Source organism: Magnolia sinica, chromosome 19 (assembly GCF_029962835.1).
Source record: "Magnolia sinica isolate HGM2019 chromosome 19, MsV1, whole genome shotgun sequence".
Taxonomy (NCBI): Eukaryota; Viridiplantae; Streptophyta; class Magnoliopsida; order Magnoliales; family Magnoliaceae; genus Magnolia; species Magnolia sinica.
Window position 1 is genome coordinate 680,296 of NC_080591.1, and position 26,533 is coordinate 706,828.

At 38.4% G+C, this 26,533-nt stretch overlaps 2 protein-coding genes and 1 long non-coding RNA gene across 5 annotated transcripts; 2 read left to right on the forward strand and 1 right to left on the reverse strand.

Moving 5' to 3' along the window:
• The first annotated feature begins 388 nt into the window (after positions 1-388).
• Positions 389-13,515, forward strand: LOC131234715 (GTPase ERA-like, chloroplastic). Of its 3 annotated transcripts, none has more exons than XR_009165754.1 (9): positions 389-940; positions 4,240-4,385; positions 4,551-4,691; positions 8,299-8,412; positions 9,364-9,489; positions 11,588-11,686; positions 11,831-11,927; positions 13,111-13,191; positions 13,302-13,515. XR_009165754.1 is itself a non-coding variant. In XM_058231651.1 (9 exons), exons 1-9 carry the CDS (start codon positions 589-591, stop codon positions 13,386-13,388), a joined length of 1,248 nt encoding a protein of 415 aa, XP_058087634.1. In that variant the 5' UTR covers positions 389-588; the 3' UTR covers positions 13,389-13,515. The 3 variants fall into 3 exon arrangements, 2 of the variants coding, with proteins under 2 accessions (XP_058087634.1, XP_058087635.1); XM_058231651.1 differs by having other exon boundaries at positions 11,831-11,932; XM_058231652.1 differs by lacking the exon at positions 389-940 and adding an exon at positions 3,809-3,851 and having other exon boundaries at positions 11,831-11,932.
• Positions 13,516-13,959: 444 nt separating this feature from the next.
• Positions 13,960-14,782, forward strand: LOC131234716 (uncharacterized). The gene is made up of 2 exons (XR_009165756.1): positions 13,960-14,362; positions 14,444-14,782. It is a non-coding gene; the product is annotated as an uncharacterized LOC131234716 (long non-coding RNA).
• A 2,637-nt stretch (positions 14,783-17,419) lies between these two features.
• LOC131235237 (ent-kaurenoic acid oxidase 2-like) lies at positions 17,420-21,546 on the reverse strand. Its single transcript, XM_058232378.1, has 9 exons — positions 21,256-21,546; positions 20,403-20,733; positions 20,049-20,198; positions 19,219-19,467; positions 18,463-18,549; positions 18,258-18,339; positions 18,029-18,135; positions 17,823-17,944; positions 17,420-17,735 (listed from the first exon to the last, which is right to left on the reverse strand). The coding sequence occupies exons 1-9, from the start codon at positions 21,489-21,491 to the stop codon at positions 17,642-17,644; spliced, it is 1,458 nt and encodes a 485-aa protein (XP_058088361.1). The 5' UTR covers positions 21,492-21,546; the 3' UTR covers positions 17,420-17,641.
• Positions 21,547-26,533: the final 4,987 nt, after the last annotated feature.

Genomic DNA, 26,533 nt, shown 5'->3' on the forward strand with positions numbered 1-26,533 from the left:
AAAGAGTTTTGTGGCCTAGAAAAAGTTTTTATTGGTCATTTTTCACTCTTTGAAGTGGCGTGCACCACATGAGGTTTGGATATTCTTAAGGTTTGGGATAATGACCTGAAATGAGATAAAAAAATAAATGGACGGCGTGGATATACGAAAAATACATCAAGATGGGCCCCACATGGTGAGGGTAACAGCTAATCCACTCTCGGGTAGACAGTTGACTGAAGTACCCAATCTCCGTCCTTAGGCGTGATAATGATAATAATTAAATTTCGAGTCGAGAATCGAGTCTTCGAGTCAACTCGATCTAGCTGAGTATCGAGTCGAGTCGATTCGAGTCTTCGAGTCCAGTCGAGTTTTCGCGTATCTCAGCTATAACTTATCCATTGGAGCGTTTGGGAGCCCACACAGGGCCTGAGATAGCACGGAGAAGATGAGCTCTTTCATGAAAGCAGATATTTCTCTATCCATGGAACTCTCTTTCTTGAAATTCATCATCGCCCATCGAAATTAGAATATTTACGCATCCAAACGACCCCTAAACCTCTGCAACAGAAAGTCGACGGTGGCTCCTCACAACGCATAAAATTTCAAATGGAGCTATCAGCTCTTCACATATCTGCAACTCATCCTTTCCACAACAAAATTACTTCTTCTACTTCTCCCCCTCATTCATTTCCTCGTTCCTCAAGAAACCCATCTCGGCAATCTCTCTTCCAGACTCAAAAGCTAGTGCTTTTGCTCGGAAGGCAGCTCTCTCATGTCTGGAACAGGACAAGAAGCAAACAAGGAGAAGAAGAAGCTACGGATAGCAGAGCTTGGAGCAGTGCTTCCGATGAATATGCTTTCTTGTCGTTGAGCGAGAAACCCGACAGGAACTTGGCTATGCTTGATGACTACGAGATGGAAGAGCTCGACCTCGAAACGGACCCCAATCATCGCAGCGGTTCGTGTTCTCTCCCTCTTTATTTCTAGCACTCTGGCGATTCGAAATACGTTTGAAGTTTTCTTTTTTGACAGATGGGTCGGCTTCTTTTCTGCCTCTAATGATGCAGGATTATTTTTTCCCAAACTCTTTTTAAAATAATAACCGTACTGTCTATTTCTCCATTGGGAAATTCGTTTATTTCTCGTCACAACAATGAAATTCACTTACAACATTTTGTCCAAGGCGAAAAAAGAGAAAAAAAACAGGTGTTGAGAATACGAACTCAACCTTTTATATGTTTATCGTCTTTTGGGCGGAAAGCAGGTTGTAATTCCCTCTTGTATTAAAGAGCAAAAGTCATCTAGCCTAGTCTGGAGAGTGTGTAAGCAATGTTTGCACCTATGCAATGGGAGCTCTAATCTAGTAAGAATGCCTTGGTCTTCTGTTGATGTAATTCTATTGTGTTTTCTGTTTGTTCAACACTATATATATATATATATATATATATATATATATATTGATGCAGGACATGAAAATTAAATATGATATGCGAGATTTCAAGCTTAAGATCACGTTAGTTCAGAAACAATTACACAAATTCTATATCCCACATGAAAGTCCAAACATTCAATTAAGGGGAATCTATGCGGGTCCAGGCCTACACATGATAAGGCTGGATCAATAAAAATTATGAACCAAACGATACTCAAAGATAAGAAATAATCATCCACACATGCATAGTAATCAGTCCCTAATCCAAGTGATTCACCAATTTCAAATCAAGGAACCCCAGGGTAAGAAAAGGGGCATAAAATTGGAGATTTGAGTAATTTAGGGTTAGGTTTAGGGATTTTGGATGAAAACGGAGTGAAAGAGAGGAGAGAGACAAACCAGAGAAGTATCGCACGCGTGGACAACAACAATGGCCCAGACGCACGTGCGTGTGATCACGGCCGCACGTGTGTGGGGCCCACTATTTAGAAAAAGGCCACCTTGGCCCTGGTCGGCTAGGGATGGACTCCAAAATCCCCAAATCTCAGCTCGATCCGATGTATGGTTTGTGCATGGTGCTCCGTCGAAGTTTCAGCTCTCCTGTAGGGCCAGATTCTGAAATTCTGATGTGGAGAGGAGAATTGCTACAATAGATGATTAATTCGAAGTGTAGATGATGGGGTGAGATGAGAAGAAGGGGTGGTAGAAGATGGGTAGTAGAGATGGCGATGGTTGGGGCGAATTGGGATAGATGTGGCTTCGCACCACGGTAGTTAATCCTTCGATGAAGGGAGGGCTTCGCACCCAATTAGGCTTCACAACTCAGAGAGTAGGAAAACGCAGAATTTTTATTAATCTTTAATGAATGAAAAGAACTACAAGGGGTGCCTATTTATAGGGAGAACCCTATACCCAAAAACTCGCATGTGCGACACCTATTACTTGGCGATGAAGTAAACTCAAATAAAAACCAAACAAGGAAATTTAAAGCGTTCACGATGTTCTAAAAAATAACAATAAGCAAAACCTAAAATATAAAATCAATCCGACGAGTGGGCCACGATCATGAGATCCCATGGTGGGCTTTTCTTAACTATCGGGCCACTTTTCTGAACCAAAACTTGACTGCTAGCTAGGAGGCCTTCCCTGGACGTCGTCATCGAGCCAGATCGATGGTGGGGTCCTCCTTCTACGTACATACGTGCGTAGGGGGGGTGGCGTGAGTGTGCGTGTGCACGTGATGTCCCCATCATATATATATAATTGCAATTGTTTTGGATATTTAGAAAACATGGCTTTGAGGACACCCATGAAACCACTCGCTTCAGTTGTGGCAGATATAAGCCTATCCATCTATAATAAACCCAAATAGATCAAAGTGGTTACAGTCATTATGTAGTTGTATCTTTTGCTGTCCATGACAAGGTTGCATGTGAATTTTCACGAAGGCAGGAAAAAGCCATGAATTCTTTGTTGGGAAAATTTCCTTTCTCATTTTAGCAATTGCATTTCTTTTGAATGGTTTTGAAGGAAGCAGTGAGACATTTTGCATCTATAAACAGTGAGAAAAGCCTGTCATCTGTGAATACATGAATTACTTTTGTTTTCAGGATTATTATATTCTATGCTTTCTTAAGGTTCTGGAAAATCAACTTTCAAAAATATTGTTGCAGCATTGTATCGCTGTCTGAATTTACCACAATACATTCCCAATACAATATGATGCCTTGCACCATTATCAATCTTTGTAAGATATTGAATTCCAGAATTCCAGTAAAAGCATCTTCTGGTGAATGTATCATATTAGTGCTTACATTCTGATTCCAAGCATTTGTATTACCATCCACCACTCCCATCCTGGGGCGCTAAGGGGGTTTTGTTTTTGGAACAGACAACAGTCTTCTGCTGACGCGTTCAATCAATTAATTGGTGCGACGTTCTATGCTTTTTTCCCCATTGTGAATGTTACTATGATACAAATGACACTTTTCAATGCGTCACCTTATTTTGATACTGCTATTTGTATTGTATCTCTGGATGGATTTATTGTTATGCAATTCGATAAATTCTGATCTTTTCAATCTTGGTAAAAATGTTATGCAAAGTGGAGAGCTTCTGCATATTTGCTATATTAATGCATAATCTCCAGTGAAAGAACACTGGCTGTTTTGTGTTTTACCGAGTGGAGTTATTTAAGGTTGGTGTACGGCATAAAATGTTAATGAAACCTGGAAGATGTCACAGGTTTGTAGAAAGAATATGCACTGTATAGATCTCTATTTCTCTCTCTCTCTCTCCCCCTCTCTCTCTTGCTGCCTCTAACTAGTGCATATTTGTTTCTCATAATTGAAATTGAAGGAAAGAAACGGGTATCTACAGAATAATTTGTCATTACTGGCACACTAAAAAATGGATTACTTGTTGGAAGAAGTTTTGGGTAATTCTACCTTACCAAGTTAATTCCCTGTTGTTTATGAAGTTTTAGCTGCTTGAGTCCAATCAGAGCTCATGTCACAGTAACATCTTGCTTGGAGTTCTGTCACTCTTTGTTTCTTCTCCTGCTTCTTCTTTTTCTTTATTAATTATATATTATTTTTAATTGAAAACTGAAGCCTCATTGAGGGAAACAGAGTATTAAATATAGAAGAAAATCAGGAATCTTAGAAACTCAATAAACAAAAATAGGAAGGAGACTGTTCTGAAGGTTTATTATATCACAGTGCATATATTCCTTTGTTCTCTCTAATTTTGATTTTTCTTTATTCATTTAATCAAATCAAATGGTAATCTTCTTTGTAATCTTACGGTATATAAGTTAAATGCAGGATATGTAGCTGTATTAGGGAAGCCGAATGTTGGAAAGAGTACACTATCAAACCAGATGATAGGCCAGAAGCTTTCAATTGTTACAGATAAACCTCAAACAACGCGCCATCGAATCCTTGGTATTTGTTCTGGCCCTGAGTATCAGGTACAATGCTTTCCATAGCTGAATGCTCTCTCTTTATAATTTTCCTTCTCAGCCAATCTCAAATGTTGTTGTTTAAGATAACAAATGGGTCATAATCGCTGAAAACTGTGCAGAAGTTTAAGGAGCTTGTCCATATATTTATCTGAGTAATCGGTTAGTTTGCAGATGATACTCTATGATACACCTGGTGTTATTGAGAAGAAAATGCACAAGTTGGATTCTATGATGATGAAAAATGTCCGCAGTGCTGCTATTAATGCTGACTGTGTTCTGGTAGTCGTTGATGCATGCAAGGTACCCCAGCAGGTACGATTTTATTTATTTCTATATTTCTATATTTATTTTTTGTGAGAAGGAATCTGTGGAATAATCTAGCCAATTACAAAAGGAAAAAAAAAAAACAAACTGTGGAACGATCTAAATAGCTCTGTGGACTCGTTGGGCACTGCATCCTCTATGCATCAACTGCTTGCAAGTTCTCCCTGTAGGTAGTGGGCTAGTTGTGCTAAGGTGCAGTGTGGGGTCTAACTGTGTTGGCATGTGGTTAGTTCTGGTAATCATTTTGGATGGGTTCCTTGTTATCTGGAGTAGCCAACACTCGAGCAAGACCTTTCATCTGTCGCTGCTTCTTATGTTGAGGTTTGCCTAGCGACTGCCTCTTCATGACCCTACATAATTTGCTCACTCTGTTGAGTGTGCATGTCATAGTTGGGTTGTGGGTCAATGATGCAGACTTTCTTGGCCAAATCAAGAGAAAAGCCCAGACCATGAATCAGGCCCAAGCCAGAAAATCTACCCCATTATTTCTAGCCTAAGTGTATCCATATTGCATGCCTTTGGGACCATGTTGCATGCATAGAAAAGAGAAGAATTTAAAATTGAAGTATATCTTGGAAAGGTATTTTGCATTATTTTTTTTTTGTCTTAGAAAGATGTTATATACATTGAGAATCCATGGTTGTTATTAATGTAGTTATGTGGTAGTTGTAATTTTTCTATATAAGGACCCATTTGCAGTGAAATAAAATCCAATTTTGAGTTCTAAAAAAATATCATTTCCTGAAAATTTCTAGTAGAAGAGAGAGTTGAGTGATTCCTCTTTGGTTGTGAGTGATTCCAACCTCATACCGGTTGAATGATTCCCAGTTCATCGGCAACTTGTGATTGCAGAACTTTTCAGTTTTGACAGGTCTGTTGCTTACAACGTTTTTGGTACTTCTAGCTAATGAATGATTTTTATATTTTTTTCTGGTAATTCATCATAAAGTTTATTTTCATCGTACAAAATTTAATTCCATTTTAAGGTCTAGAAAAATTATTAAAATTCATTCATGAAGTACCCACTGCCTGAAACTGATGATTTTCTTGACAGTTTAAAAACATCCTAAAATCAGTTTCATTTGAATTTAGGTTTTATTTTCCCTTTAATTTTCCCACAACTAGACTCATCAAGGTTTATTTTGGTTTTTGAATCACCTCAATTGGAGTTGTATTCGAGAAGATATACTATTTTGAAATCAGTGTATTTAAGTTGTCCATTGCAGTCCATTGCGACCACATCGGACTGCATCAAAGTGGTATCACTGTATCAAAGCAAGCTCCATTTATGATGGAAGAATTTACAAATAGTTAGATATTCATTCCATCAAATCTGGAAAAGCATTTTAACATCTTTGAATGTCATCACGAAAAGGTAGAATTCCCATTCTCTTCCTCCACTATCGTGATGGGAAGTGTTGTTGATTGGAGTCCACCTATTTTTTATGAAGAGGTTAGTTATAGCATCACATATAAAAAGAAAGTTGGAAAAATAGACATGGTATTTTTAATGAAGATTATAAAGTTGAAGAGACATACGGTGGCAATGCTATAGTTTTGAAAGATGAGAAGGTTTTGTATGACAAGGAACTCTCAATATATGATAAAGAAGTCACCACCATCTTGTCTCCCATCAATCTCCTAAGTGAAGGTTTGTACGATGTAATTGAGGAAGTAGATGGAATTTTTTTCCACGAAGATGATGTTACATATTTGATTCAACAATATGATAGAAAATGGTCTGCGTCGATGTGGACATTCAAAGAAGACAAATCATGGTGAATTGTCAGGCTACATCATCAACTACCAATGATGAAGTCAATTCCAAAAGGCATTGCACTTCAAACTCGAGGATGAGTTTTTTCAAAGAAGGGGATTATGATGCAGACTTTCTTGGCCCAATTCAAGAGAAAAGCCAGCCCATGAATCAGGCCCAAGCTAAAAAATCTAGCCCATTATTTCCAGCCCAAGTGCATTCATGATGCATGGCTTTGGGATCATGTTGCATGTATAGAAAAGGGAATAATTTGAAACTGGAGTATGTCTTGGAAAGGTATTGTGCATGATTTCAAAACTTTTTTTTTTTTTTAGAAAGATGTTACATACATTGAGAATCCGTGGTTATTATTAATGTAGTTATGAGAGGTGGTTGTAATTGGTCTATATAAGGATCAATTTGTAATGAGAAATAAAATCCAATTTTGAGTTCTAAAAAAATATATATTGTTTTATGCAAATTTCCAATGGAAACGAGTGTTGAGTGATTCTTCTTTGGTTGTGAGTGATTCCAACCTCATACCGGTCGAGTGATTCCTAGTTCATTGGCAACTTGTAGTTACAGAAATTTCTAGTTCTAATAGGTCTCCACACCAAACTTTTTCACCTTTCAAAACCATATTATTACCATCCTATGTCTTATCAACCTTACAATCTTCATTAAAAGTTCCATGTTCAAATATTTCTTCAACATTCTTTTCATATGCAATATCACTTTTAACCTTTTAATCAAAGATAGGTGGCTTACTCCAATCAACAAAACTTTCTACTATGATACTGGAAGAGGAGAATGGGAATTCCACCTATTCATTATGAAATTCAAAGATGTTCAAATGTTGGCCTAAATTAGACTCTTCTATCATGAATCAAGCTTACGTGATACTACTTTGATGCAGCCCGATGTGGTCGCAATGGACTGTTAAAACTGAAAATTATTGCAATGACGAAGTGGTGCCAATGAATCGGGAATCACTCAACCGGTATAGGTTGGACTCACTTACAACCAAAGAGGAATCACTCAACTCTTTCTTCTGCTGGAAATTTACAGGAAATAATATATTTTTCACAACTCGAAGATGGATTTTTTTTATTTTTTATTTCTCATTGCAAATGGGTAATTTTATAGACCAATTATAACCACCTCTCACAAAATACATTAATAACAACTATGGGTTCCCAATGCATGGACCATCTTTCCAAAACAAAATAAAGCAAGTTTTAAAATCATGCAAGAAATCTTTCAAAGACATACTTAAATTTCAATTTATTTCCTTTTCTATGGATGCAACATGGTCCCAAAGCCATGCATAATGAATGCACTTGGGTTGCAAATAATGGGCTAGATTTTCTGGCTTTTCTCTTGAATTGGGCCAAGAATGTTTGTATCACAAAACATCCCAAATCAGCCATATTCAGCTTTGGATTTTATTTTTTCTTTATTTTTCCTCGAAACAAGACTCATCATGCTTCATTTTGGCTTCTAAATCATCTCAATCAGAGTTGTATTGTAGAAGATATACTATTTTGAAGTTGGTGTATTTAAGTTGTCCATTGTAACCACATTGGGCTGCATCAGTCAATACTGGGTGGGACCAAGTTGGCATGCAAGTGGTGTATATGTGAGCATTTTCCATGGCTGTTCCAAGAGCCTGGGAAAAAGATAGGGCTGATGCCTGGCGGGCAGTTGATAGTTTTGCTAATCCACCATTTAAAAGCCAAGCCGAAATTGCTGGTAGAAAGGCTAAGATGATGCTGATGATGATGTAATTTTCAACTATCATGCATCCATAGTTTTCTAAATTGACTGCTTAATTTCTAGATTGATGAAGTTTTGGAAGAAGGTGTTGGAAGTCTCAAAGAAAAGCTGCCTATTCTTCTGGTATTGAACAAGAAGGACCTGATAAAGCCAGGAGAAATTGCAAAGAGACTTGAGGTTAGCATGGATGATATTTTTTTTTTTTTTGGATTCTATACAATTTGGACATAAACTCACATGTTAGTGTTGGATAGAGAGATGGTTTATGACATGGTGATGTGTGTGTGTGTGTGTCTATATATATATATATATATCTGTGTGTGTGTGTGTGTGCGCGCTCACCTACGCTCCAATTTTCATGAGAACTCGTGAGAACTTTTTGAGAACTCATCTAACGTGATATGAATGCAAAATCTGAACCATCTACATGATGCAGCACCCCATGAAACATCCAGGGCCCAACTTTCACCCGATCCAAAACTCTGATGGGCCATGGAAAAAGGAAATAGTTTCCTCCCTTGATTTCTCCTCTCTCTTTGCTATAGCCCACCAGAGTTTTGGATCAAGGTGAAAGTTGGCCCCTGGGGGTTTCATGGGGTGTTGCATCACATGGACCATTCAGATTTTGTGCCCAGGACACGTGTCCAAAGGTGTGCACGAGTGCACATGTAAAAAGGTGCGCAAGTGAGTGTGACTCTCTCTCTCTCTCTCTCTATCTATCTATCTATCTATCTATCTATCTATAACCATTAAATAAATATTGCAAAAACACAAGGGAAAATGATATGATTGCTTTTTCCAAATAGCCGTGTCAGATTGTGTAAGGCACATATGTCTGACATGCAAGCCTGACATGATGAATTCCTTTCTTTTTTTGAGAAGCGAATTCCTTTCTTTCTTTCCTCTCTCTCTCTCTCTCTCTCTGCGAAAATCGAAACAATATAAATAAAGAAGTTTCTAGTTACATGGACTTGGTTTGCTGATTTAGGTGTTGATTGGGATGAGGCTTGAATTTCCTCTTCTTCTTCTTCTTCTTCTTTGGGTGAATGATGTAAACTTTTAATATAGAATCATAGTAGAATCATGGAAAGATGCTTTTTTGTTTGTAAGTTATGCTTTCTGTTTCAGTGGTATGAGAAATCCACCAATGTTGATGAGGTCATACCGGTTAGTGCCAAATATGGCCATGGAGTGGATGATGTTAAGGAATGGATATTGTCAAAGCTTCCTATTGGACCTGCTTACTATCCAAAGGTATGTACAAAACTGCACTTAGTTAATGATTGAACTTATTTATTTATTTATTTATAATGAGCATTGGTGTCTCTACCAATCTACCATTTAAAACCAACCCCAAATTACTGGGAGGAAAGCTGATGATGATGATGGATAAAGATTTGTTGCTCTTGGATCTCATGACTGGGAATGATCCTAAAAATTTTGAGAGTGGGAATTTGATAGAATATTTAATAGACTTAAATGAGTACTTGAAAAGTTTACTGAGAAGAATCTACTCAAAATTTCTAGTTGACTCAGAGCTGAGGTGCCATAAAATCCAAGTTTCTAACAGCTTTCCACATCCTCTATATTCTTTAAATAAATAACGACAATTGATTAAGAGATAAAGCCAGGTGCACTATCCTTTAAGGCAATGGATAAGCCCACCAACATACAAAGACTCTCTCACTACTCCTTTGGCCAAACATTCGGCCAGGGAATTAGCCTCTCTATGAATGAAGCTGCAAGTGATTGATAACAGTGATTTCAACTTCGTCCTGACATATGCTTCCAGGGAGACTGCCTGATCCAGAAACCCACATCAAAGTGCTTTTTTGAGTCCCCTTCAATGATAACCCGATCTAAGGAGACAAGGGTGGCTTTTTTCAACTGCAAACAGTTTTTATTGTATCCTTCCAAAAAAGAGAAAAAAGAAGAAGGTTTCTATCATTTCTAATTCCTTCCCATTGGAATGTCCAATCCCAAAAGGACATACAATCTTGATTCTGCCTTATCTAACAGGAACTAGGTTAGAGAAAGGCATCAACAAGGAGTTATCACATCATTCCCATCCTTTTGGTGCTGATTAATGTACCAAATAATCCAATTCAATGTTTCCTTTCATGCTCACTTGGTCATGATTCCATGGCTTGGAATTGGGTTACAATTGAATGACATAGGCTGATGAAAGGCATAGGAGCCTGGGGTGGTGGAAAGGGATTGGCCTGGATGAGAACATGAAGGTTAGGCCATGGTTATTTTCCATATGCACAAATTCCATGTCATGCATTGTCCGGGGGGGGGGGGGCGCGGGGAGGGGGCGCCGAAAATGAGGCCTTTAGATCATAGCTACACAGACCCCCCCACACTCCGTCAATGGCTGCGATCTCCAAGACTCTTCTTCTATCCTCCATCTGTTTCAGAAGGCCATATGGCCTACATAAAAGACGTGGGCTGTTGTAGGTTAGCAAGTCGATATGCAACAAAGTTATGATTTATAAGGTAACCCAATCTGACCATGGATCGGTAAGCGTGACTTGAATTCCCTGAGCTCTTAATTAAAGCTCCTCTCTGTTTAGCATCGTCCATGTTTAGGCACAGATTGCTAGATATTATTGGGTTTCATTTAAAGCTAGTGTCATTGGCACCCACTACGAGTCTCTGACTGCTAAATATACCATAGTTCCAAAACTCGGTGGCTCGACTTGAAACTTGGCCAAGTCAATTTGACTCAGCGAGATTTTGAGCCGAGTCTCGTGGAAACTTGCTGAAGAGAATGACTCAGTTGAGTCTCGACAAGACTAGTCGAGCCGGCTCATAAACTTGGTTGACTCGATGCGATTTGAGTTACTCATCTGGTCAAGGGGTGTTTTTTGTAAAATTCAAAAAACACAAATGTTGGAACTAGAACATACCACATGTTTCCAAAGCACAAAGTCCTGCTACCAGCTCGCCAATTGCTTTAGATGTGGCAAAACTTGGGTTTTAATTTATTTTACTAATGTCCACGTATTTAATATTAACTGCCAGAAAAATAATATATTTTTAATTATTAATGTATCTAGTCGAGTCATCGAGTTGACCTGATCTGATTAGATATCAAGTCAACTCAAGTTTTCGGGGTTTTGAACTGTGGAATATACTCATCCTTTCTACTTTTGGTGATGCAGTGGTACAATCATCCTATTGGATTACCAAATGTAGAATGGGTGTGCTCTCAATCGGTGTTGGTGTAGATAGTGCTCCCTTTCATTTACTTCTCTATTTATTTCATATTTCTTGATGGGGGCTTGACTGTTGATTTGAAACCTCTTCATTTTGGGAACACTCATAATTTGTTTCTTTGAGATTTCAGGACATTGCCAGCGAGCACCCAGAAAGATTTTTTGTAGGTGAAATTGTCCGGGAGAAAATTTTCATGCAGTACCGAAATGAAGTCCCATATGCATGTCAGGTATTGAAATGAACTTCTTGTCTGCATTCCTATATTCAGCAAGTATGGTTCTGCTTATACTGCTTAACCCATTAAATGAGAAAGTAATGCTGCAAGCCTCTCCCTCCCTCCCTCCCTCCCCTTATTTTGGGTGTTTTCCTACAGGTCAATGTGGTGAACTACATTAGTCGACCAACCTCAAAAGATTTTATTGAAGTTGAGATTGTTGTTGAGAAGAACTCGCAAAAGATCATTCTCATTGGTAAAGTATGTTCAAAAATCTCATATCCGAAGCCTTGACTTTTTCTTCCAGTTGCGTAAAATTTGCAATTTTTGGTGGTTGTTCTTTCAAATGCACTTTAAATTTCCAGCTGAATGGAACTGCACTTTACTTTATCCGGTGCATGTAATTTTCAAGAAAAAAATTGGGTGCATGCACCTGGTAGTGTCTTTTCTTCATTAACTTTACTACTTTAACCATACTACTAGCAGTATTTGTTTGCTAAGTTTCTTAAATAAAGGGAAACTAACCAAAAAGAAGAAGATAACTGCAAAGAAGAGGCTAGATGAACTAGGACTCCATCAAGAAACTAACTCTAAAATAAAGGAAAAGGGAACTACTTTCTATAAACATATAGAAACCTGTGAACTGTAGGAATTATATGGGCCCCATAGTTTGGTCAAACAGTGAAGCCATGTGGCTTTCATGCTCACTGATTATTTGGACAATAGTGGGGTCTTTAGGCACACATGTGGGGCCCAACAGGTCAACTGTGTGGATGTGGGCCCAATTTCTAGTTGGATGCCTTGTGGGGTCCACCCCTGGTCCTATTTGAGGTCTTTTGAATGTTGGGAGGTTGTCCTGCATCATTTAGGCTTGCATATGGAAGCAAAATATTTTGAAAATCTTGAAATTTTTCTGAAAGGAATTTTCAAAGTTATTACTTCCGTGGGGTTCCTAGTGCAAAAACTGACGATCCCAAAGCACAAGAAAACGGCCAACGAGGTTTGGGCGAGTGGCCATCACCGTGGGTTTGCTCCCTACAGGTGTGGGTTTGACTCCCCTCCTCAGCATTACCCGATACACGTTGTTGCGGGTGTTTACATGTATCCGTAGGTAATAGTCTTGCCTCAAAAAGAGGCAGGGACACCGTGTCATCAAAAAAGGAAAAAAAAAAAAAAAACAAAAAAGAAAAAGAAAACCGCCAACAAAGGTTTTCCCCAAACAGCCATGTCATGTGCCCAGCATGGTAAATTTTAAGAGTTGTACTGTCCTTGTCTGCACAGCACTGGATATAATGATGCCTAAAATATCAACTGCTTTGTGCTGTGCGATTAGAAATCAGTTTTTTGGTTTCTGTAAGTGGAGCTGATGGCTTTCCATCTTGTGCAAGATCTTCTGTTTAATTTGAATGTGTTTTTTTCATGGTCCCATATCAATGCAGGACGGAAAGGCCCTTAAACTATTGGCAACAGCTGCTCGGCTTGATATTGAAGATTTTTTGCAGAAGAAAGTCTTCCTCGAGGTACACAACTTACAGGCTTCTTGTGCAATAAAAAGTCTTCCTATGTCGCATTTGGTTGCATAATTAAAAAAAAAAATAAAAAATCCCTGTGTGGCTTGGCAATCGAACAGGTTGAAGTGAAGGTGAAAGTGAATTGGCGGCAAGATGAAGATCTTCTGAGGCACTATGGTTATGGTGGTCAAATTCGAGCATTTTAATGTGAAGTATGTGGACTAGTTGTATCATATCTACTCCTCAATCCTCTCCTTAAATAATAATACAAATGCAGATTTAGTTCCTAGTCCCTTTTCTTTTTAACTGGTTCACACTCTTAGAAAAGAAAAAGCAATGAGAAAGTCTACTTGAATCCTCATTTCAAACACGGTCATATGAACAAGCATTCTCGAGGAACTGTTGTGCAATTGAGAGAATGCTGTTTTTGCGTATTATCTATCAGCCTTTTTAGAAGTTCAAAAGCTTTCCAACAGTTGCTTTGCTAACTGGAGACGGATGACTGTGCTGCCTTCGATAGGAGAAACAGAGGATACTTCTCTATTTGAGATTTTGGATCAGGGCATCCGCAATCCTCTTGGTTGATAACACATTTTCTTTGCATTCATCATCATCATCCATTTGCTTGGGATGGGTGATCTTGTCACCTCCAATAGTAGAACAATATTTCAGATGATTCTAGCTATGGTTGCTTTTTCCGAGACCATAGTCTCAATATCAATTCTTAGACCATATTTTGTTGCATACACAGACGACCTCACAATTGTTCGATATGGTCCGGGGATAGGGATGTTTTGGATGAATCTCTCATCAACATATCGCATCGGGTCATACCGTTGTTAACCTGATTAAGATTGTCATTAGATATGCATCCACGAACTAATATATATCATTCCTCACTTTCGTAGTCATTTTGCAGGTCCCACATGGATGGCCTACATGGTCAGAATCCCAGAGAGTAGAGATCCTCACCATCCAATAAACAGTTATGTCTAACTAAACTCTGTATGGACAGTGACAAATCTCTAATATGTGAGTCTTTCTATTTGCCCCATCCAGGGTGGGGCATTCTAGTTGAACAGCTTGGATCATCATGTGGTGGGGCAATAGGAACAAGCCTCCTAACATTTCTTGGCACTTGCTACTCTTATAAAGTTGCAGGCATGGAGAAGTGCAAATGGTACTGTTATGAAATTCATGGCAATGCATTGCCATGCTAATGTTTGCAGATAGGAATTTGAGTGCTAACTGATAATTCCAGATGCTGCAACTTCAGGCACCAAATACAGCTGAAGCACGCACATGGATCTGGGACGTTCGATCTGGGATGTTCTTCAGACAGTCCTAGAAAAAAGTAAGTGGCTCGATCACTCATTAGGTGTCCTATTGTCCATCCAAGCATCCATTTCTTCATACATATGTCGCCCACCTGATTAGTGGACCTGCCAGACTTTTGGACTGCAGAACATTCCGGTGTCTTCCTGTTCTGTATTTTGTAAATACCGTCCTATATTTTGCATTTTTGTGCAAATTCTACTGGAGGTTAAAATTTCACTCATCAAAACATGCTAACGGAATGTATGGACCCCGTTTTGTTACATTTGAGAATTTTAGCATTAGGAAATGATCATTTTTGGCTCTTTTTATTTGGAAAAATCTTCTAGACTGCAAATTGGTAAACTTTCTTAAATGTTATGGTTCCATAAGCATGAACCCTGCAATAAAACATGTCTATGGTGCACCAGTGGCTGAGGGTGCGTTTGGTCGCACCAAATATCATGATATTTCAAGATTGACAAGTCAAATTTGGTGCAAAATATCAAGAAAATTTCATGATTTTTTATGCAATAAAGTTATAAAATGCACCCTAGGGGGCCACTTTTGTTTGTTAACCAAACAACTATTTAGAAATTACTTTGGTGCATTATTTGGGTAGTTGGACAACTTAATTGAGTTTTATTACAATTTCCATGTTTATGTGAATCAAGTGCCATACTCAGCCAAAGTATAATACTTTCCCTGGGTCGGCCAATTACAATAAAAGAGAATAATCAGGCAGGGAGTGATGGATGATAGGCAACAAGAAATTACTTAGGTACTGCATACAGCATGCAAGTACTTCAAATTACTTAGCGGAATATTGGATTTTTGGATATTTATTTGACCGTTTAAATGAAAAATATCTAATGATCTTATTTTGACAAACAACTTTCCAAGATTAGAGGTTGGAATTGCTCAGACATTCTGATATCTGGGGTGTAACTGTAACTTAACAGCAGTTGGTTTCACAAATTAGTTGGTTTAATTTGAGTCAATGTATGCCACTTGCAATCTCTGAGTGGCTGCATATCAACTGCCATACGCTGCCAGAGTATCAAATAACTCCCCAAAGAGAAATTATAGGATAAACAGCCTGTTCAAGTGCCACGCCACATGCAGAGAACATGAATGAGATCCACCCTATCCATCAGGCGTGCTTCCTTTTGTTCACCTAGAGTCCAAAAAAAAAAAAAACAGTGTTAATCATGCCTATAATCTAAAAATTTACATTGTGTGGCCCATCAGAGTTTTTGAATGGCTTGATGTTTGGAGCATCTTTCATCCTAGTGGGTCACATCAAATGAGTAGATTAGATGGGATTTTACACCCAAACGGTTGGGCCCACAGTGTGGTAGGTTTTAGTGGTGGGTCTCCACGTATGCATGGTGTCACCCACTTGAGTTTTGGAGTTGCCTGATTTTTGGGCTCAGGGCCAAACAGGGGGTGACCCCATATACATAAAGTCGTTCCATGTTAGTATAAGTTAGGATGTTCACAAAATTGCAATCTGTTCCATGTGAGTATAAGTTACGATGCTCACAAAATTGCAAGTACTCACATGGGACCGCCAGTGGTGTTAGAAACCATTCAATCAGTGGGACCCATGGTCCATGCATCAAATGGACAATCTTATAGCTCAGCTTCCCTTGATTCATCTTCTTTTATCCCCAAAGCTCCAAAATTGTGAGTAGAAATGTAATCATTCTCCTCTTGGGCTATAGTCCTAAAACTCAGTAACTCGACTCCATGAGAAAATAAGCCAAGTCACTGGGAAACTGACCAGCAACTTCAACTCGGTTCAGATTCGAGAGCTGATTTGTTGAGTTGGATTGCCTACTCTTGAGTCACTCGCTGAGTAAATGTGTTTTAATAAGAAGAGAAATGCCTTGATGTGGACTCCCAGTCTAAAACAAGTGAGATCACATCATTTTGTAGGAAGTCACACAATTATTTTGTGATTTTGTTTGCTTATTTTTATACTCATACCATTCTAAGTATTTATTTATTATTAGTGAAGCATTAATCCTAGTTTAATATATTTAAATACTGAGTCAAGTTGAGTCGAATTGAATAGATCAAATCCAACCCAGCTAGATATTGAGTTCAGTTGAGTTTTGAAGTTTTTAAACTATGCGTTAGACAAGATGTTATTCATCTAGCAGGTCTTACCGAGAATGGACCATAGATTAGAAAAGCCATTTTGTTCCATTAACAGAAGGTCAATTTTGGGTGATTAATTAATGGTTGCCCCACTAGATGATTAGGATCATCATAACTATGCCATATGTATTCTACAGAAGATGTGAAGGACAATGGCTCCCACATCTTGGGATGATAGCGGTTGCAGTTATCACATGTTAACGTATGAGCATTTTTACACTGGGCTCAAGTGGAGTGGCCTGTGGGATGTGGGGGCACACTCAGGGTGGGTGGCTCACAGAGCCCATGTTCTTTGGGACCCGTGTGAGGTAGGTGGCTCATGTGAGGTGGAACTCATGTGATTTGGGGCCCACGAGGGAGTGAAACCCATGAATTTGAGGCCTGGGATATGAGATAAATGGATTAATTCGCCAAGCTCTATTAGTTCAAGCTTTTAAAGCTAGTTAATTGTCCTGCATCACATGTGCACCACGGCCACGTGTGGTGAGCATAAATACAACCACCTTCGGCATGCGATTATGCATATGCACTACCTACTTAGTAGATGTAAACAAGAAATTGAAAAGGCTATATTTTCAACCACCCATGAGAATAACAGCAGCTACCAACCCGAGTCAGAAGATTTTTTTTTTTAATAAATGCAAATGTAAAAATGCAGCTACTACAGTACTAGACTGCTGCAGTTTGATATATAAAAGGCAAAACCTCAACAAACCCAGAAAAAGAAAGGAGAAAAAGTTAGGAGAGATGGGATTAATTTATTAACTTTAGCCAAAAAAAAAAAACAACAACAGTTACATCCATTTTAAGTCAGAGTTGTAACCTTCTTTCCTCTAATTGAAAAAACTAACTTTTAACTTTTCAAGAAGTGTTCCATCTACATTCATGCTCTTTTCAGTAATAATCCCAAGATAAGATGAAACATTCTAATATCTGTATTTCACAGCAGTCAAGATCATGTGAAAGAGATAGCTTCAATTCATTTTGCATGACTAAAATACATCTCGGCACCATCAACTGGTTTTGGGTGTGGTTGGAATTTAACGCCTGCCTCAGGATTCAGAAGCTCCCACCTGCTCGAAACATAATGAATTGTTAGATGACAAAATACAAAACATGGATGGATGGTTTTTCTTTTTAATTCTTTATGACTCATTTACCTGTACTTGAGGCATACATGGTAGAGGAACATTATCACTTGAAGCCTTGCAAAGTTGTTTCCTGGACAATATCTTGGACCATGGCCAAAAACAGTGTAAGTTCCAACCTTTGGCTTCAAATCCTGTCAGAACACCCAGATCATGGTTAGTGTCATTCTATCTGCCTTTGAGCCGCTTCTTCAATACAAGTATGTTTTTGTACTCACACTCCATCTGTCTGGATTGAATGTTAATGGATCATCATAATAGTCAGGATCGACATGTATAGAGCGGATCCACACGATGACCTTCCAATTCTTTGGTATCTTGTAGCCTGTTCATTTTAAAAGCACTTCAAAACCTCATTGGCACAAGATACAACATTCATCTAATATTAAACACATCACAAACTTAGATATATGATGTTTCCATGAATGTTTTCTTTTTTGTACTTACCGTTAAGAACTACATTATCTTTCACCACTCTTCTGAATATGAAGGGTGACACATTGGACAAGCGAATCAATTCATCAGCTACCTAAGTTCAAATGAATTGTGTTTAAATATGGAGTGTTTAAATATATTTTCAGATGTTACTTTATATATATGTGTGTGTGTGTGTGTGTGTTGTCATTTCTTCCTTTGTGAAATAGAAGATTACCTTTGAAGTATACTTCATTTCTTTGATATCTTCAAGTGTAAGAAGCTCATCCTTAGATTTCTGATTTGTGATCCCACGTATCTCCTCCTACGCCAATACCCCATGGAGAATTAAATGCAATTTCATAGAGTTTATTCGATATCTGTCATCCAACAAAGTTTAATCATGGACCTCAGAATGAGAGACGCATGTTAGTGTTGGAAAGCACCATGTCACGCTGTTGACACGTGGTTTCCTCACATATCTTGTGTTGGCTCTTAAAGAACAGTTAAGGAAACAGAATGACATCACAAAAATACTACATTATCTTGATAAGATGTATCTGTTGTGGCATTAAAACAAGGAATTATCAAGTCTGGATGCCACCATTGCATATGAGTAGAGCCCATGATTAGTTATTCTAGATCATTGAGCTAATGGTCCCTACCGTGGACGGGATGCCCAAAAATCTTCTGGATTCCAATATCTAATCTTCTTTAGACTCGCAGTGTATTTTTTATTTTATTTTATTATTATTAACTGTCTATTTGTTAGCCACTAATCAAAAGGTAAGGATCTTCCTATCTGGATGACTTTTGGGGATCCCCCAATCCACAGCAGCTCCATCAAATCAATTGATCTATATCACCAAATCATGGGCCCCACCTGTACGGAGTGGTACATCATGACATTATTTGCATCCTCAAATTTGAAAAACCGTGTTTATCAATAGCAAGAGCATTAGCGGTATTGGGAGGAGAAGTAATTAATCTTCACCTTGAGTTTATTTAGTACTGATGGGTACTTGGCAAGATAATAAAGGGCCCAAGTCATCACATTTGAGGTAGACTCATAACCACCTAAAATTAAGGAAACTATGTTCTCCACAACCTCCATTTCGCTCATATTTTCTCCATTTTCATCAGTAGAATCCATCATCATTTGCATGAAATCCTGTTTCTGAGTGCCCATCTCTTTCCTTTTCCTCACTTCATCTAACAAGATGCCAGTCAGTTTCTTCCTACACTAAATACCATAAGAGAAAAAAAAGAAAAAAAAAGAAAATTTGTTAGCATGTTCACCATTTCTTAGGCTACATTTGACGTACTATTGACTTCAAATGAAATAATTGAGTTTGAAAAAATGGAAATGAACAAAATCTAATCATGTATGTGTATTGAGGGACTGGGCACCAAGTTGAAATTATATTAGTTTTTCAAGATTGACTTGAAAGAAATGCAATTGTGATATTAGAGGTACTTCCTCACTATGAATACTAGGAAATTACCACAACTATGATATATATATATATTTTTGGTTCTGTTTTGTTTTGTTTTTTTTCCTCTTGACCGAACCTCTTAGGGTATATTAGATAGATAGAAATAGATATGAGAACTCTATATATAGCTAGGCAGTAGATTACAGTAGACATTAGGTTCTCGTAAAATATGTTAAGATACAAAGTTGCCTTCTTATATTGTCAATGCAATATATATCTAAGCTTTCTATAATGTAATCCGTGAATGTTAGAAATTCAATTCATTTATACATCCAAATATGCTGTAAAAGATTGACACTTGGGGATCAATAAGTTGAATTTTGTAGACCTTGAGAGCCCAATGGTATGCTGTTCCCGGAACATTGATTGTCATTGATCGAATTCCTGCCATGAGTCCCCTGTATAGACGTTCCATTGTATCCAAAAGATCCTTTGATTTGAAGCTTATAAGCATATCACAGATGCTGTAAAACGTCATCTGAAAAATGTTTTTGATTCATACAAACAATATTAGTGTGGTTTTACTACACAACTAGATTTCTATATTTAACATTGAGCTTAATTGAAGTAATTTAGAACAGATACAACATGGCTAATTTAGTCACCTAAAGCATGTTGTTATCAAATTGCATTAAGAGCTCGTTTGCCGAATGTTTCTAAGAAGTGCAGATTAACTACTTACAGTTTTTATTTCCTCGAATGCAATGATCTTCCCCTTAGAGGCCCACTCTTCAAAAGTTGAGATGAAGATGGGTTGGGCAGTGATGAGAAGGGCTTTGAGGGCCTTTGGGCTGTTGAAAGCTTCCATCAAATGCCTTCTTATCCTCTTGTGGGCAACCCCATCAACGATTGCCACAGCTGAATTCCCAATCAGCTGACTGGATGGCCAGCCGGTGCTGAAACTCCCTTCCTCAGTCATGCTACCAAGGACTTGCTTGTTTAGTTGTGGGGTGCATGTGATTATTGTGGGGTACCCAAATAAATGGGTCCTATAAATACCAATATCTCCATACCTACAAATCAAAAGTATTTGTAAGAAAAATAGAACAACTTTGAGGGCAATTCCAAGTAGTAATGGGACTTGGGAAGTGATATTCGATCCTGACTGTTCATCAGGTGGGCCACGTCCATGCATGGATTGTGTCACGCTCAACCATGGAAAATTTACTAGGACACCCGAGAGTTTCTTATGCAAATCTATGATCCAAACCGTTGATCTGATTCAGTCCACTGTGAATGGAGGATGCCTTGAAAAAAAATTTGCAGACTGGAAGATCCTAACCGTTCAATCAATAGAAGGTTAAATAGAACTTATATCAATGGTTCACATTCAAGGGGAAATATTCCAATGATCAAAGTATTATGATATTCCAGTTTAGAAGATTTTTCTAGGCATTCCACTTACGCCTTGGGCATTTAGTCAGATAATAGCTCAACCCCAGCCCAATTAATCACTGGACAGTCTGGACCTAAAGGTCAGGCCAGGTCCAACCCAAGGGCCCCACAAATTCAAACCAACATGAAAAATTTCATACCTTGCTTTACGTTTGGCAATGAAATGGTCTGGCTTTCTCAAGAACTTGAAACACCACAAGAAATCGAGAAACTCGCCGATGAGTGGCCAGCCCATCGATCCTGGCGGCACCTTCGATCCGTTGGTCCCTGTTTCGAGGCCTCTGAGGTGCCATCGATCGTTGATCCATCTTACATACAACACAAGGAAAGAAAGAAGAACAAGAGCTGTTGAGGTTGCAAAAGTTACAACCTCCATGGCTCTTGAGATATATTCCAGCAACGTTTTTTTTTTTTTTTTTTTCGGTCTTTTCAAATTTTCTGCTTGAAAATTTAAAGGGCGGAGAAAGATGCGGTTGTCTAGGATACTCTATGCGTTTGTATGATATGCTTTTGTCTGCATCCCATGTTTGCATTGATTCCATTTTCCTATTTCATGGACTCATATTCAAACAAAAGTTGTGGTCTGTTCCTCTACAACAAATTCTATTTGTGGGACCCACCGTGATCTGTATATAACATCCAGATCGTCCATCATAGCCTCCTCGCCATGAAATTGGGATTCCCTAAAAATAAGGGTGACCCAATCATCAGGTGGGCGACCACAAGGAAAGAAATTTCCAACCACCCAAAACAATCCGAATTCATGCGATGGTGCACCTGATTATTTGATCGGCCTGAATTTTTTGTCGGTCCAATTTTTATGATGGGAGGAATCTTCTTGACGGGCTAGATTCCATATACATAACATGGTGGGTCTCACTTATAGCCAGTTGTACGAAATTCTCATCAAGGACAGCGGGGCAGCGGATTAGGTGCGGCCCCGGCCTCACCCAAGACGGTCTGGCCCCACCTTGATGGATTTATTTTATATCCACGCCGTCCATCTGTTTCACCAGATCATTTTAGGCATGATCCCAAAAAATGAAGTATATCGAGATCCCAAGAAGACCATACCATAGGAAAGAGTGATGATTGACCATTAAAAACTTCCTGTGGGCCACAAATTTTTGGATCAAGCCGATAATTTTTTTTTTTCCCTAAATCCACGTTTTTGTGAACTTATCAACAGTTTGGATGGCAAATAAACATTACCTCGGTCCTAGGAAGTTTTTAATGGTGTAGCGTTCAATCACCACTGTTTCCTATAGTATGGTCCATCTGAGAATTGGATCTGATTCATTTTTCGGCTCATCGAATAAAATGATCTTGAAAAATGGATGGACGGTGTACATATAGAATACATGCATCAAGGTGGGCCGCACGGTAACTGCCGCACCTTCTTGGGTGAGACCGGGTCGAACAAATCGGCAACCGACAGCGTAATCCACGTCCACTTCAGTCGCGAATTGTGTGCCCCGCCGACAAGAAGTATTAGTATCTGTAAGCGGAATATTCGTGGGGTCCACCGAGATGTCGATGTTACATCTAATCCGTCAATCAGTTTTTTCATCTCATGTTAGAACATGGATCCAAATATAAGACAGATGCAAAACTTAAGTGGACCACACTATAGGAAAGAGGAAAGAGTGGTGAATGAATGCCCACCATTGGAATCTCCCTGAGGCCACATAACCTAATGAACGGTTTAGATGGAAAAAAATAAAATAAAAATCAGAATGTGCCACGGGAAGGTTTCAACAGCTGGTGTTTACATATCCGGCCTACTCGAATTATTGATCTGCCTAGGTTCAATGTGATGGACGGTGTGGATGTATCACGGACTTGCCGTCCATTCGCGTACACGGACCCCTGGTTTGGTAAAGATACAGGTCTCAGGTTTGGGAAAGGTACTGGTCTATCATAAGATATGATATTTAATATATGTTACTATATTTAGGTTTGACACCTGGGAGATTTATATAGACATTGCAGGCCACCTCGATGTTCGTTCGCCTGCAACAGGTTGCATGTGAAGTTCACATGCATTGGCTGCATACGTGCTAACGTGTCACGTGTGTATCGTATACAAGTGCCCCACCGTGAAAATAATCTGGCATGAAAATCAGGTTTGTCCTTCACACATGGGCTTTTCCAAAAAATAAAAATAAAATTTCTTTTAATATAGAAAAAAGAAATTTTCTTTTATGAAAGATACTAATTTTTGATGAATTTTTAACATGTTATTGACTTTTTAGGGATGAATTGATTTTGTATGTTATTGACTATTTGGGAATGAATTGATTTTGTATTTAAAATTTGGATGGAGAGTTGTCCCGGAAGAAGAGACGGTGAAAAGAGACCAATGTGAGAAGGCATGAAAATGCGTATCCCTGTTGGGTTTCACTTGGACCTCTTGATTACGCGTGTAGTGATTAGCTGGGGTTTAACCCCGCGCGCGTGTGCGCGCGTGCATGTATGCATGTGATGGGTGTGCCAAAGTTATATTTAACTCAAATTAAATTAAATGACTTGTAATCTTATGCATTGAAATAGACGGGATCTAAAAAGATTAACCATCTACAGTGCTATCAATAGATAAAGAATTAGGTGATATATGAAGGAAAGGTTAGTCCTTTAGATGAGTCCTTTTTGCCTTAGATATAAAAACTTTTTATTACCATATTGATAACTTTATAGTATTTGTCAACAAAACAAACACTTAAGAGAAAGTCAATAATTAAAAAAAGGAAGCTAAATCTCCATTTTATTAAATTAAATAAGAATGCAATGTAACCGGCAAAAAAAACAAATAAAGTAAAAGAAATTAACTCTCAACGAAATGGACTCTGAGGGCTTGTTTGGATGCCACCGAATAAGTTACTTTTTAACTTATTTTAGGTTATTAAGTCACTTTTACACTTAAGTTAGTTTGATAAGCATAATCATAAAAATAACTTAATATCTAAAGCTACTTATTCCAATATTTGTTATATAGCTTTTTAAGTTATTACTTTTCTACTTTCCACTCTCAATTATAGTCCATGGCAAAGGAGCCTTTCTCTCATCCTCCTTATCAAAGGAGGCCCCATATAATGGATTATCCCTATCAAAGGTGGTGCTCACACAATAGATAGCCCACATCATATGTGGGCCTCATATGATAGATGACCTCATATTAGCGTAGGCCCATAAAATGAATGGTCCATATTAAAAGTCAGCCCCTAATGATAAATAACCCACATCCAAAGTGGATGTGTATAATGGACAACCCACTTTAAAGGTGAGACCTACATGATAGATGGTCTGCATCAAGGGTGGGCTCTGCATGATGGCCAATGGACATTGAAGCAGAGCCCTACATGATGAATGACCCACATCGAGGGAGGCGTCCCAAATGATGGATGGTCCACATCGAATGTTAGCCTTTAATGATGAATGACCTACATCCAAGGTGAGCCTCGCATGATGGACGACTCATATTGAAGGTAGGGCCCACATGATGGATAATCCATATTGAAGGTGGGGCCCACATGATGGACGGTCCATATCAAAGGTGGGCTTCATGGGATGGATGATTCACATCAAGTTAAGCTTTACATGATGGATGATCCATATTAAAGGTCAGCCTTAATGATAAGTAGCCCACATCCAAGTTAGGCCCCACATGATGGACGACTCACATCAAAGGTGGGCTCCACAAGATTCGGTGGATGTTGAAGGTGGGCCCTACATGATGAACAATAACATTGATGGTGAGCCCCACGTGATGGATGACCAATATCAAAGTTGGGCCCTATATAAAGGATGATGTACATTAAAAGTCGGCCCTTAATGGTGAATGGTTCACATCCAAGGTGGACCCTGCATGATGGACAACCCACATTAAAGGTGGGGCCCACACAATGAACAATTCACATCAAAGGTTGACTCCACATGATAGATATTGAATATGAGGGTGGACCAAACAAACCTGAGGGATAAATACTTGTGTGATGTTGGAAATAAAACATGCTTTTCTACTTTTTAGTTAATAAGTTCGTTATTTACTAAATAAGCTTATTTACTTAATAAGTAGAAACCAAGATAAGTTAGATAAGTTACTTATGCATAAGTAACTTTTCTAAAGTAACTTACAATCCAAACACCTACTATGTGTCTCTTGTTGATTTATAACGGGTAAAATTTTCTCTTCTTATTCTTCTTTTTTACCACTGCTGCTTCGGATAGTTTTGAAAAGTTTACAAATTTTAGGAAGTAAACTGCAAACAAAAATAAGTTAGGAGATAAGGGTGTGGTTTTTTGATTTTGTAGATCCAAGTCTATGTCTCTCTGATTTATAAATGGAATTGCAAACTAATTTAACCACTAGAAGGGTGCGGCTGATTTAACCACTAGTACGGTACAAATATCACCTTCAAGACAATGATAATAATGCACATTAAGTAATTTTTTTCTCTGTTTTCTCTTCTTTCATACGTATCTTCTCTTTCCCGGTCATCATCCTAAAACAAAATTGCTTCTTTTTTCTTTTTTACCTCGTATCAGAAGATTTTCATGGATCATCCATCTTTGGGACGGCTCAATTGTTATTCATGCGGTACTTAAGCAATTGTGCTTAGTGAACGGCCCAGGAAGAGTCATCACACAATACCTTTCCAAAAGAGCAATGCAACTTGCCAAATAGGCCGTCCAAAATACAATCCACCAGAAGGGCGTTCCGGATTCACCAATAGTTTAATAAAGCGTATCGAATTGGAATGGCCCTTACTGCTCGTTGGGCTAGAATCTGCAGGCTAGACTTATCTGTCTCACATGGGCCACTCATTTTAAGCTCTGCATTGTGGGCTGTGGCCATGTTGCCTCATGCGAAGATTATTATTTTATAATTTTTAATTTATGTAAATTAATTATTTTAATAGGAATATTTTAAGAAGCTATTTTCAAAATAAAATCGTTTTAAATCAAAGGGTATCTTCAAAATTAAGGGGGACTATTTCACTTGTGACTAAATCTCACCGCCGGTTGCAAAGGCTGTTTTTTTTGAAGAATTGGGTGGAGTCATAACTCCAAATGACAACAAATGCAACATAAATTGAGGTAAAGTTCTGTCTACCAGGGATTCCTAGTCTAACAACTCAAAATGCTTTTGTCTTTATTTCTTTCTATATATATGTGTATATATTTTTTTTGTTATATTTCTTTCTCATGTCTTGTTTTTGCCCATCAATACAGACAATCCAAGTTGTGCACCACACATCTCTGGTTCACACAAATCAAGCAATCCTAACCATTGATTTGGTGAAAATAAAATAGATCGCCAAAGTAAAATAATGAGTGGTACAAATTGAGAATTTGGATGGCTACGCATCATATGCTTAATATAGTTTTTGGGTTACAATTCATCTACAATTGAGTTGG